This window comes from Agelaius tricolor, unplaced genomic scaffold, assembly GCF_023055355.1.
Source record: "Agelaius tricolor isolate 1412-34295 unplaced genomic scaffold, bAgeTri1.0.p SCAF_3, whole genome shotgun sequence".
NCBI lineage: Eukaryota > Metazoa > Chordata > Aves > Passeriformes > Icteridae > Agelaius > Agelaius tricolor.
The window spans coordinates 15,931,046-15,943,378 of NW_027269263.1; the positions used below are offsets into that span (position 1 = coordinate 15,931,046).

Genomic DNA, 12,333 nt, shown 5'->3' on the forward strand with positions numbered 1-12,333 from the left:
TTACTGTGATAATTTCTGGATCTCTCTGCTCTAACAAGACTTCCAAGTACTTTGGCAGTAGGAATTAGGGAGCTTTTTGTTTCCTTACCAGGTAATGTGTCAGACTGTGTTTTTACAAGTTAAACTTAAGTGACAACTGAGGATGAAGCCTGTGCTTTGTCCTGGCACCTTTCTCAAGTAAAACAATCCCAAACTTTCCAAGCTCTATGTACCATTCAAAACTGGGTTGTTGAGCCACCTTCACAGGATGGTGACTGAATCTTCAAGTTCCTGGTGCAAGAGTGTTGTGGTGATTCTATTTCCAAACAGAAAGGTAAACCTGCACTTTCAGAGTTTTGCATATTTACAGCTATCAAAAGCAGCCATAGACAGATGAAGATGCCCAAATGGAGCACAAACAAATCTGATTTCAGTGTAATCTGCCCCATTTTAACTGAGATGACCAAACGGTAAGATTCCAGCCTTACAGTGGACCAAAGCAGATTTCTTGTCAGTGATACGCATCTGTGTCATGGTTTGACGCCTTATTCTGAAGTATACTTAAAATGTAATCCAGATTTATGAACTCACAAGCATTTTGGCACACAACTGATGGGACTTTTACCAACAGCATTCACTGTATGTTTGTTTTTAATGCTGCCTGCAACTCTGCTCAAAGGAAAGCAAAGACACATGACAGGAGCACAGTATTTCACATATGTATTTCTGGAACTTAAACAGTTGGATAAATATTTTATCAGTTCTAGTTTTCACAACAAAAATAAACTCTGGTCAGTGTTGTGAAGTCTGAACTTCGCTTGATCTTTCTTTTAGACCCAACAGTTCAGTTCTCAGTTCTCCAGGCTTAGGAGGTATTTCAGGTATGCTCTATTAAAAACAGAGAAAGACATCAGTGTTGTGACAGAGAAAAAACTAAACTCCCAAAACAGTAAATGAGCTTACTCTGGAAGAGCATGACAGCTAAACTGTGATTTTACCACCCTCTTTTTCTGAGCAGAATATAATTCCTACATGCAAAACACCTTAAGAATTATTACCTTTTTGAAACTTGACTTATTTTTTAGTAGTAAAATACAATTTGGGAAAAAAAAAGATAAAAGGAAGAACAGACAGTTTGTTTTAAAGGAACAAAGCTTATTTTTGCCATTAAAGTGAGTTTGGTAAAGATGTTCTAGTACAGCTGAAGTTTCCTCACATACTCTTGGTGATAGAAGAAAATGTTTCACTGCTTCTACTGCCCTGATTTAGAAATAAGGCACTGAAAATGGAGTTAAAATTTTAAAAAGGTACCAGATAACATGACATTTGAAGAACTGCACCTCCTCAAAATTCATGCTACTTAAGAGATATAGATAATTTGATCACTGAATAAATATGTCAATTTGCCAGTAATGAAGGCTACAGTAGAGACTACTAAAACACAGAAATTCTGATGTATTTATCAATGACTGAAGCATCATTGCTTCAATTTTGAGCTGACAGCTCATGCATGGTAATTTTTTAAAACTTGTTTCCCATTTGAAAGTAGCCCAGAGAATTAAAAAACCCAAGAAGAATATGTGAGCAGGAGGATGAGAGAAAGCTTTCAAGTCCGACCTCCGGGAGGCTAAACTAAACCATTACTATTCCTAGTGGATGATCTCATTTAGAGTTTAATTCTGTGACTGCCATTTTTACATCCTCATCTGTCATAATTTCTAATGTTAACTTTTGGTCACCTTCATTTTCATTACTGGAGGAAATAAAGTCTATTTTAAATCTAGTACAGCCCCTTCTTGCCACTTTTGCACACTCTTTTCAAAACACAGCTTCCCACAGCAGAGACCCCTTCTCGACACATGGTAGTATTATGTCCACAGTGTCACAGTCACAGCATTGTTAAGAGTTGGAAGATCATCCTCTGGAGATCATCCAGTCCTAGCCCCCTTTCAAGCAGGGTCACCTAGAGCAGATCACACACGAATGTGTTCAGGTGGGTTGGATTATGTCTAGGGAGGGAGACTCCATGACCTCCGTGGGCAGGCTGTTCCAGTGCTCTACCATCCTCAATGGAAAGAAGTTCTTCCTCATATTAAGGTGGAACTCCTTATCGTTTAGTTTATGGCCCTTGCTCCTCATCCTGTCGCTGGTCACCACTGAAAACAGTCTGGCACCACTCTCTTGGCACCCACCTCTGAGGTATTTATAAGCATTAATGAGATCCCCTCTCAATCATCTCTCCCAAGAGACGCTGCAGACCCTGCATCATCTTCGTGACCCTTCACTGGACCCGTTCCAGCAGCTCCTTGTCTTTCTTGTACTGAGGAGCCCAGAACCGGCCACAATGAAATCCTGGTGGCCTCGCCAATGCCTCTGTAGAGGCTGATCTCTGCCCACCGCCAGGCCAGAGACCTTTCTGAGGCACAGCCTCTCCAGCAGACCCTCCATCCCGCACACACGCTACCAGCGAACAGGACCCTCCCAGCACTTACAAGGTCAGGCCTGTAGTACCTGTGCACGACCTCAGCCCCCGCGAACATGGCCAGCATGCTGGCCGCCAGCGCCCGCAGGTAGGTGGGCCACGACGCGCCGGCGGGCATGGCTGCAGGGGCGGGCCCTGTGCACGGACCGCGCCGGACGTGCGTCATCCCCGCTGCCGCCGGGAGGGGAAGGGAACCGGGAAGAGGGTGCGAAGGCCTGCCCTTACCGGGGAGCATTGCGTCAAACGGGGTGAGTCGCGACACACCACCCACACCTCGGCTCGGCCCCCGGCCGCCCCCTCATGCCCCCGGCCCGGGGCGGCCGCGGCCCCGCCCTGCGCCCCCATTGGCCGGCGTGGTCACGTGAGCGGCGCGCCCGGCAGGTCATTGGGATCGTGGGGGGAGCCGGCGGCGACCCTGGCGACAGTGACGGGGCCGTCGGGCGCGCCCGGCATGGAGGGCCCGGAGCTGGGCAGGTACCGGCGGGCCCCCGCAGCCGCTCTCGGGCCTTGCGGTGGGGATCACCCATTGTCTTTCTCCTCCTTCCCCTCATCCCACGGGAAGCTGGGGCCGCGCTGTGACGGCCGCCTCCCTCCTTGGGCACAAAGAGGGAGGGAAGGCGCTCCCGGGGCTCTGAGTCTCCCGGGCCTCTGAGGCTCCCGGGCCCGCGGCTGGGGGAGCGCGGAGGCCGTAGGGAGCGTGAGCGCGATCGTGTCTCTGTCCCGAAGGGGATTTGAAAATTACTTAATACCTGGTTTTGTTGCAGTGAGCATATATTTTTCTTTTACCTTTTTCTTTTTTTCCTTTGTTTTTAGCGTGAACGGAAGGGGGGGGGGGGGCGCAGGGAGAGGAAAAAATAATGAACTGAAGGAAGGGGAGAGGAACAAATCACTACCTTTTCATGGTGATACTAAAAGTACTTAATTAAATGTTCTATAATATGTATATATCATTACAAAAAAATATTTCTGAACCCATGCAAGAAATCTGGCCTAAAGTATATACAAATCTGAAAATCAGTTTTTTTCGGTTCGTTAACTGTACAAGTATTTTATGTAAAATGGAACTCTTCTAGCAGAGGGTTTAAAGTATTCCCTGTACTCAGAAAATCTCCTATAGCTTTGTTAGGCAACTTCCCTGGAATCTGACAGATATATGTTCACATTTATTCTCCTTGTTTCAGGATAGATATCTGGGTTAAAATTAGTGTCTTGATCACAAGACTGTGGGTTTCTTAAAAACTCAGTGTGTAGTAGGGAATGCTCCCTTCTTTTGAGAAATTTTAAATCAGAATCATTTAGGTTGGATAAGACCTCTAAAATCGTTGAATCCAGCCATTAACACAGCACTGCCAAGTCCACCACTAAACCCTGTCCATAAATTTACACATTCTATAACATATTTTAAATACCTCCAGTGTGGTGACTCTGGGCAGTTCCCTGGGCAGGCTATTCCAATAGTTGACAAGCCTTTCCATGAAGAAATTTGTCCTAATATCCAATCTAAACCTCCCCTGGCACAATATGAGGTCATTTCCCCTTGTCTTGTCACTTGTTGCTTGAGACCAACCCAGCTTCAACCTCTTTTCAGGTGGTTGTGGAGAGTGATAAGGTCACCCCTGAATTTCCTTTTCTTTAGGGTAAACACCCCCAGCTCCCTCAGCTGCTCCAGACCTTTCCCCAGATCTGTTGCCTTTCTCTGGGCATGCTCCAGCGCCTTCCTGTAGTGAAAGGCCCAAAACTGAACACAGGGCCCAAGATGTGGCCTCAGCAGTGCCAAGTCCAGGGGGACAATCCCTGCCCTGGTCCTGCTGGCCATGCTATTGCTAACACAGGATGCCATTGACCTTCTTGGACAAATATCTCTATATCTAAAAATTATTTGGTGTTTTTAATTATAGCTCTGAGATGATAAAATTATTTCCTGAAAATCTACTGTTTACCAAGTCCTTGCTATGTATTTATGAGGCAGTAGAAGCTATAGACAAGAAGGTGGCTGTGTAGGTAGAAGGGAGTGACAGAATAAAGTAGAAATGGGTGTGAGGGTTGTATATGCCTAATAAATATGTGGAGAGAGAGAACTGTCTATGGAAAAAATGCCTTTATGCATAGGATCTCTGTATATGTGAACACTGCCATGTGGAATAAGTGCAATACTTGTGTTGGGATCCAGTGTGTGATAGCAGGACAACATCTGCCACTCAGCTTGTTAAAGCTGTTTAATAATCTGCATAGTGACAAATCCTGTGTGTATTCTTAATGCTTTATAGCCCTGAATGATTCATCCATTCTGTGTCTTATCAGATCAAGCAACTGACACCACATAAAAAAGATCTAAAATTTAGGGAACTGGAAGCCCAGAGAGCTTTAGTTCAACATGCATTATAAATTGTTGGTCTGTTTGATAGACAGTTTGCTTTGGAAATGTGTGCTATGGTGATTTGACAAAAAAAAAAAAAAAAGATAAAAGCTCTATTCTTCCCTTACAAATGCTGTGTTAATTCCACATCATAGCAATTACAAGAGAACTGTGCTGTTAATGTTGGGGTGAACTGATACCAGCTAAGCAGCCAGACTGCTTTGATGTTGTGGGTTAACAGAGTCATCAGAGAATGTAAGTGCAGTACATGCCAGCCTTGATAAAGTTTGACCTTTACATTCTGTTTGGTACATCGGTAAGTTTCTAAATTGTTGATAAATTATTTCTTTCTTTCTTCCTCTCTAAGATACTACGCATATCTTCAGCAAGCTCAAGCATTTTACTCATTTCCATTCCATCAGATGATGACTGCAGTGCCCAACATGGAAATGATGACTGAGCAGCCAACTCTAGAGGGCATTCCAGAGCCAAACATTGCTCAGGAGCCTCCAAAAGGTAGCTTGATTGGGTTGTGTGAGCGAGCTGAATCAATCGCTCTCACGTGATTGATTGGGAAAAAAATATTGCTCTTAAATTGCTTCCTTGGACCTATTGGATTTCCTTTCCTTGGAAGTATTGATTAATTGTATTCTTTAAGAAACATGTTCTAACAGACAATTAAAAAGAGAGGAAGTAAATGCATGTGAATGTATGCACATTGTTCAGTCTCACATAATTATCTTGTTCCAAGAAAAGCAGATTTTTTTTCAATAGGTAAATGCATTATCTTAGCTGAAGTAATAGGTTTTAGCATTGTGTTAGAGAAGGTTTTTTTAATATTCTGGCTTCAAAATACCTATGTTTTTTTAACTTTCTGCAAGAGAAGTACAGTATAATTTATTTGAAATATTTTTGTTTGAATGGTTGCTTAGTTTGTGTAGTAATCACAGGTAGGGAATTGGTTACTAGGAATTGTTTTGTATAGTGTGGCTTATTTAAACAAAGACTAACTGTTGGAAAGTGACACTGTTCTACAGCTCAACATTATTAATGAACATAGAGATAGAGAAAGAGAGAGAGAGCAATCTCTGGGTGGTCATGTCATGGCCAGTGCCTGTGCTGCCTGAATCTCTAAACTTTTAAGAGCCAGAAGATGAGAAAGCTTCAGGTGTGTTGCTTAAATTAATGAATTTTGAAGGTAAATTTACCTCTTTGCTTTCTCTCTGTGTCCATACATTTAGCTGAGTCTATTTGAATATCCACACTGCAACATGGGAAATGTACAAAAAGAGTATTTGTTGTGTGTTTCAGAAGTTAAAAAAGGGGGAAGGAAAAGAAAAGCCAAAGCAACTGAGCCAAAGCAACCCAAAAAGCCTGCTGTTAAAAAAGAAAAACCAGCCAAGTCAAAAGGCAAACAAGAAAAGATCACAGATACTTTTAAAGTCAAAAGAAAAGTGGACCGTTTTAATGGTGTATCTGAAGCTGAACTTCTGACCAAGACTTTGCCTGATATTTTGACCTTTGATCTGGATATTGTAATAGTGAGTAATTCAATTTCAAGATTAGGTAGAAAAGTCTTGTATTTACTTGTTATGATTTACATTCTTTCTGCTTACTCATCTACATTGCTTATATGGCAAAATCTTGCAAGATAAAGTACATAAACTGTTTCCTGTGTGTAGAGCCTGCTTTGCATTTTATGTTAAAACTTAGTCCTAATTTCTGAGAAGTCTAAGGCTCATGTTTAGTACAGATTCATGAGAGCTCATAACATGGTGCTTTATTTCCTGGAAGCTCTGCACCCTCTGAGCTGCTCTTTTGACCTTGGACATCTAAATGAGGCACTGCTGCAAAATTGTCAGGTTTTTTAAATAGTGATGGAAGGTGCCATTAATACATTTTATTAACAGTAATTTTGTGAGAATTGAATAAGCATCCTTACTGTAACTTGATTAAATTCTTGACTAGCAAGCCATGTTGTCATTGTTAAAATGGACTGGTATCTTTGTAGATTGGCATAAACCCTGGCCTGATGGCAGCTTACAAAGGACATCATTACCCAGGACCTGGAAACCATTTTTGTACGTTTTTGTTTTTCTTTCTTCTTTTAACATTTGCAGAACTTTGTTAGAACTTGTGGCATTTTAATTAAACTAGTTTGGTTTTTATTTTTCTCCTGGGTTTTGGTTTGTTGGTTTTTGGGTATTTTTTCTTCAGAGAGGGATTTTTATATGCTAAATATGAGTTCAAGACAGCGAGTTCTGTCAGAGAGGCCCAGTGAAAGGAGAAGCAATGGCAAATTGTCAAAGAAAGCTGACACATAGTATTTGCCACACTCTTTCCCCCAAATCCATATCGATCACTGCTTAAATGAATCACAAAATCTAAAGCTCTGTACTGAGCTTCTAGAATAAAAGACTGGTTTGCCTGATCATGATAAGGAATTCCTGTTCACTGGGGCCTTTGGAGGAGGTAAAGTAATATTGGCTATTTTAAAACTTTCGGATAGGTCAGTAGTCTTCCCAAATTAACTGATACTTTGTTAAAATAGATTCTTCCTTTAGCATTCCAGTACTGCAGCAGTCAAGTGGAATTTTTTGACTCTGTTTTCTTTTCCTTGGAAAAAGGTAAATGCATATCTATCTTCCTACTTCACAGGGAAGTGTCTGTTCATGTCTGGTCTAAGTAATGAACAGCTGAACCACATGGATGACCACACCTTGCCACATAAATATGGGATTGGATTTACAAACATGGTTGAAAGGACAACACCTGGAAGCAAAGACCTCTCCAGGTAAGATAATAAAAGGAAATATCAGGCTTGTTAATGAATTAATAGTTGTGATTATAATTTTGAGTATTTTGTCTTTTAGCAAAGAGTTTCGGGAAGGAGGGAGAATTCTGATGCAGAAGCTACAAAAGTATAAACCTCGTATAGCAGCTTTTAATGGAAAATGTGAGGAACTTATACTTTTAAATGAATTTTTTTCTGCCAGTAGCTTTTTTTTTTTTTTTTCACTTATCCTATATTTTCATTTTAGGTATTTATGAAATTTTTAGTAAAGAAGTTTTTGGAATTAAAGTTAAGAACTTGGAATTTGGGCTGCAGCCACACAAAGTGCCAGATACAGAAACTGTAAGTATTGAGACTGAGAAACAAAACTAGGGCACTCCATATTGATTATTTAAAAATTAATGAAATCTCAGGCTTTGCACACACTTGGGATTATACCAGTTTGACCAGAGTACAAGAGGTGTGAAAGGTTTTTACTTAGAGAAGGGGGAGTAATGCAGTTTTTGGACACATCTTTAATGCAGCTTCTTCAGCCTTGCAGACTTCTTTTGAGAAATGGCTTGTTATGGTTCGTAGGTTGGTGCATTCTCTGAGGACTGCGTAAAATACAAGTAATACATGCCTGCTTTTATGATAATTTTCATCTGATCCCCTGTGTCCAATTCCCTGGGTATTTGTATTACTGGATTTTGATACTGACCGTGACCATGCAGTGCCATAGTGGGGGAGAAAGAACAGCAAGTCCATCCTTATGCTACTGCACATGACCCTTCAGCATTGCTGGATCTGGGCATGCCCAAGCTCTTCTGTCAGACTGGGTCTCCTTAACTTCCTGCAGTTTGAAGTTAAAGTGGGTGCTTAAGATAAAACAAGCAATTTGATGAAGAGTGCATTAGTCATAGAACTCTAGTGCTGGAAAATATCTCAAGAGACCAGCTATGTATTATTAATAATTGGATTGTTTAATGTGTTCTTATAAACAAGTTAAAGCAAAGGTGATTACACTGCTTGCCAAGGTAGCTTATTCTAAAGCTTCATTACCTTGTCAGTTCAAAAGTTTGGATTGTTTTTCTTCTTATTTTTATCCTCAATTATTAGTGCTGCAAGTTTCAGCTGCCTTTCTGTAAAGGTGGAAGTGTTGCCATTAGAGCGTGAAAAATCATTGGATAAAGTATTTGCTCCTTAGGTAGCTCTTAAGGACTTCTACAGTAGATGTATTTGTAAGAAAAATAATCCCCTTTACTGGTACTTGTTCATGAAGACTGAATGGTAATAGAAGTATTGAATACAGTTTATTTTTCTTGAACTAACTTGATATCTTTAGTTAGGGCTGTAGGCAGAGGTAGAAACACTGAAGCTGGCTCCAACCACACTTAACAACAATTTCACACCCTGGCGTACATCATGCAGATGCACTTTGCCAGTAAGCCAGGCTAATTAACCTGTGGTGCTTCCCTCACTGCTTTGGGATCTTTGCATGCTATCATGTACTCCTCTATGCCCTGGCTCAGAGCTCTGCTTGTTAAGGGAGTTCTAGAGTATGCTCTGCTCTCTTGTAACACACATGTTGTTGCTTCTCCTGCAGCACATAAATAACTGGTGAAAATTGCGCCCTTAGCAGCTGGTAATCAGCCCTGTCTTCAGGGCAAGACAGATGGCTGGCCAAGAAAAATGAAAACTCATTTTAGCCCCTTCCACAACCACCTGTGGCAATAGTTGAAGTTTGTACAAATAGTTAGAACAGTTAAATTGTTCTGAATGCACTAAGTATTAACTCATAGCTCGGGGATCAGTAATGCTTTTTTTCTTGGTCTTTGTCTCAAGCTCTGCTACGTTATGCCATCTTCCAGTGCAAGATGTGCTCAGTTTCCTCGGGCACAAGATAAAGTCCATTATTACATTAAGCTGAAAGACTTAAGGGATCAACTGAAAGGCATCGCACCCAACATGGAGGTCCAGGAAGTGCAGTACACATTTGACTTGCAACTTGCACAAGGTATTGTTTTTATTTTGTTAACACTTCATTAAAACGTATTGTAGTGTACAATACTAGCAGTTTCCCAAGCAGAAAGAAATAAAGAATTTTTTAATGGGGAGATGTGATTCACTAAACTGTGTGGTATAGAATTATAGATTCCATTCTCTATAGTACAGCCTACATTTTTTAAGGGGAGCAGGTAGAATCTTGTAGAATTTGTGGCTTTTCCGATAAAAGTCCTCTTTGATAGTTTTTATTCTAAATATTAATGCTTGAGCTGTTCTGTTTGTGCAGAGGATGCTAAAAAGATGGCTGTCAAAGAAGAAAAGTATGACCCAGGCTATGAAGCAGCGTATGGAGGAGCTTACTGTGACCGTACGCTGTATGACACTGACCAGTGCAGCTTGTCTTCAAATGGAACTGGTAAAGTACTTGGGGCATTCAGTCTGCAGCCATTGCTGGGGAACAAAGAGCCCATGGTGTCAACTGCCTTTAAAAATTGTGTGATTTTTGTTTGTTCAGCAGGATGCAATCCACAGTACTGCAAAGGGTTGTCCTTCAGTGAGGTTCCTAATGGACAGTGGATGACACAGTCCTTTGCAGACCAGATTCCAGAGTTCAATGCTGGCATGACACAGGAAGAAGAGGGAAGCAGCGTGTAGGAGCTGTTTCTTCTCGGCTATGCACACATGCTGCAGTTTTAATGCAGTGATCAAGATTGGTACCTCAGTTCTCCAACTGAAGCATCTCAATAGTATATTATTTCCCCTAGTTATTTTATTGTAGTCCAAAGTAAGTGTGTGGTAGGCTGAAATCAATGAACTAGATAATTTTAAGGAACTGTCCAAACTTTTTAAAAAAAGTTAGCCCTTTTTTGTATATGAGTTTTATATTTAACGTATACCATTTCTTCCGTTTTAACAAATTGCTTTCTCATTTGTGAAGATTTCTTTGGGGTGTTAATTTTATTCCATAAATGGCAACGTGGTAGGAACAGCAGCAGTATACTTTTTACTGATGCCTCAATATTTGGGTATCTCTTAATACTTTTATATCCAGAGGGGAAAATGGAAAATGTACCCTTACCTTGTGTGAAGCAGTGTTTTTAATCATGCACAGTTATGGAAATGGTGCTTTTTAAGACTGCCTTTTACCGTCTTAAAAAGTGTAGAAAGTTGTGTTCTGCAGCTATGGGTGCTGTCTTCTGGGTGGAATAAGAGAGCTCTTGTCTGTTCAGTGAGTGTACCATAATTGAGGATGAAGGGAGTGAAGACATCATCTCAAGTCACAACACTGGGGAGGAAAACTTGTGTCACACAGGACAGGGCCTAAATATTCTAGCTGAGCTCTCTTAGGATAAGATTTTTCTACCACTCCATCTCTTTCCCCCTTAAATTCCAATGTAAGGAACTAGAATTGCTTTTAAAAAAAAGCAAAAACAAAGAGCGGTGGTAGTTCTTGAATTCTGCGTTATTAAACTCCATCATTTCCAAAAAGTTAGTCCCCTTGCCTGACCTTTAGCAGGAGCCAACCCCTTTGAATAAGACAGAGAAGTGAAAGACTGCTTTCTCTTTAAAAGTCATGTACAGCTATGTTATTTACATCATGTACAATTAGCACTGGGTGAAATAGATTTTCAGTTTAGCAGTTTTTAACATTAAGCTCTCTTCAATCTGTTCTACCTCTTAGAGGGTGTTCCCTTTATTCCACTTAAAAACACTGAATTGAATACAGGGACAGCTGTTCCATGAATAAGAAGCTGTCTGTAGAAACTATAACTCTCTTCTGAGGAACTTACCTAAATGATACACAATTTTGGCCAATATTAGTGAATGAGAAAAATAAAATTAATCCTGGTGCCTAACTCATCTTCGTTCCCTCTTTTATCATGTGAGGAAAAGATGAAGTAAAAGCAATAAGCTGATCAAAACACTAAAGTTTTGATGATCTTATGACATTTGGTGCTTCACATACTTGAAAACAGACACAAACAGTATCTCCACATTCCATGCTGGTCAGAGATTCCTGTACCAGTGTGATTTATCCTCTCTTCACAGCTAGTGACAGTTGTCAGTTGTGTGTAACTGGTTAATGTAGGTTCTAATCCTGCTGTAACACCTCTTACAGAGATCACACACTGTCAGCCTGTTGTGAGGCAGCCGTGTTTACAGTTTCTTCCAAAATTATGTGGGTTAATTCTGAGAATCTTCAATCAAGTGAGTGTGCATTATGATTCTGATTGTGTTTATTAGTTGCAGCAAAAAGCTATTCCACATATTGTCAGAAAGGTATAGGACTTGTCTGTTATTTAAAGTGTACTGAATCATGTATTGCTGTTTACATGGATGTTTTCCTGCAGGTGCTTGAAGTATCTTGCATCAGGGATTTGTGTAAATTTAGTTTTATTTTCAATAAAATTAGAAGCATGAAATTAGCACTGCTGCATATGTAGCACAGTAGGATGTAACTCCTGAAAGGCTATCCTGTTTGATTGGAAGGGAAAGGTCTCTTCCTTAATGGAATCACCCACTTGGTTATCTCGCTATAAAATACAGTTGAGTGTGCAATGACCATTCCACTAAATACTGCAGTTCTGTGTCCTTCCTCAAAACTGGTGCTCTTTTTGTTACAGTGATACAGAAGTTCTTAATTTGTCTTAAGTCTATCAATGTTTCACAATAAAATCAGGAATTGTACTTCAGTGTATTGGAATGTATTTTGCATCTTGCTAAGTGCACTACAGG

The 12,333-nt window shown here is 40.6% G+C and overlaps 2 protein-coding genes across 7 annotated transcripts; one reads left to right on the forward strand and one right to left on the reverse strand.

Annotated features, from left to right (window-relative positions):
* Positions 1–686: 686 nt before the first annotated feature.
* UQCC6 (ubiquinol-cytochrome c reductase complex assembly factor 6) lies at positions 687–2,792 on the reverse strand. The gene is made up of 2 exons (XM_071422651.1): positions 2,472–2,792; positions 687–867 (listed from the first exon to the last, which is right to left on the reverse strand). The coding sequence occupies exons 1-2, from the start codon at positions 2,694–2,696 to the stop codon at positions 772–774; spliced, it is 321 nt and encodes a 106-aa protein (XP_071278752.1). The 5' UTR covers positions 2,697–2,792; the 3' UTR covers positions 687–771.
* Positions 2,595–12,285, forward strand: TDG (thymine DNA glycosylase). 6 transcript variants are annotated; one of them, XM_071422648.1, is made up of 11 exons: positions 2,871–2,935; positions 4,973–5,072; positions 5,185–5,333; positions 6,129–6,358; positions 6,829–6,898; positions 7,476–7,611; positions 7,691–7,773; positions 7,859–7,953; positions 9,436–9,607; positions 9,884–10,012; positions 10,112–12,285. In XM_071422648.1, the coding sequence occupies exons 3-11, from the start codon at positions 5,240–5,242 to the stop codon at positions 10,249–10,251; spliced, it is 1,149 nt and encodes a 382-aa protein (XP_071278749.1). In that variant the 5' UTR covers positions 2,871–2,935; positions 4,973–5,072; positions 5,185–5,239; the 3' UTR covers positions 10,252–12,285. The 6 variants fall into 6 exon arrangements, with proteins under 6 accessions (XP_071278747.1, XP_071278743.1, XP_071278744.1 ...); XM_071422646.1 differs by lacking the exons at positions 2,871–2,935; positions 4,973–5,072 and adding an exon at positions 2,595–2,709; XM_071422642.1 differs by lacking the exon at positions 4,973–5,072 and having other exon boundaries at positions 2,716–2,935; positions 5,240–5,333.
* The last annotated feature ends 48 nt before the right edge of the window (positions 12,286–12,333 follow it).

Bases quoted from the DNA above. Each gene is read 5' to 3' on its own strand.
- UQCC6 (XM_071422651.1), bottom strand. From the start codon at position 2,696: ATGCTCCCCGGTAAGGGCAGGCCTTCGCACCCTCTTCCCGGTTCCCTT. The intron at 868-2,471 runs GTAAGTGCTGGG...TGTTTTTAATAG, and splicing joins GGTACTACAGGCCTGACCTT to AGCATACCTGAAATACCTCC.
- TDG (XM_071422642.1), top strand. From the start codon at position 2,762: ATGCCCCCGGCCCGGGGCGGCCGCGGCCCCGCCCTGCGCCCCCATTGG. The intron at 7,774-7,858 runs GTGAGGAACTTA...TTTTCATTTTAG, and splicing joins AGCAGCTTTTAATGGAAAAT to GTATTTATGAAATTTTTAGT. The intron at 9,608-9,883 runs GTATTGTTTTTA...CTGTTTGTGCAG, and splicing joins TGACTTGCAACTTGCACAAG to AGGATGCTAAAAAGATGGCT.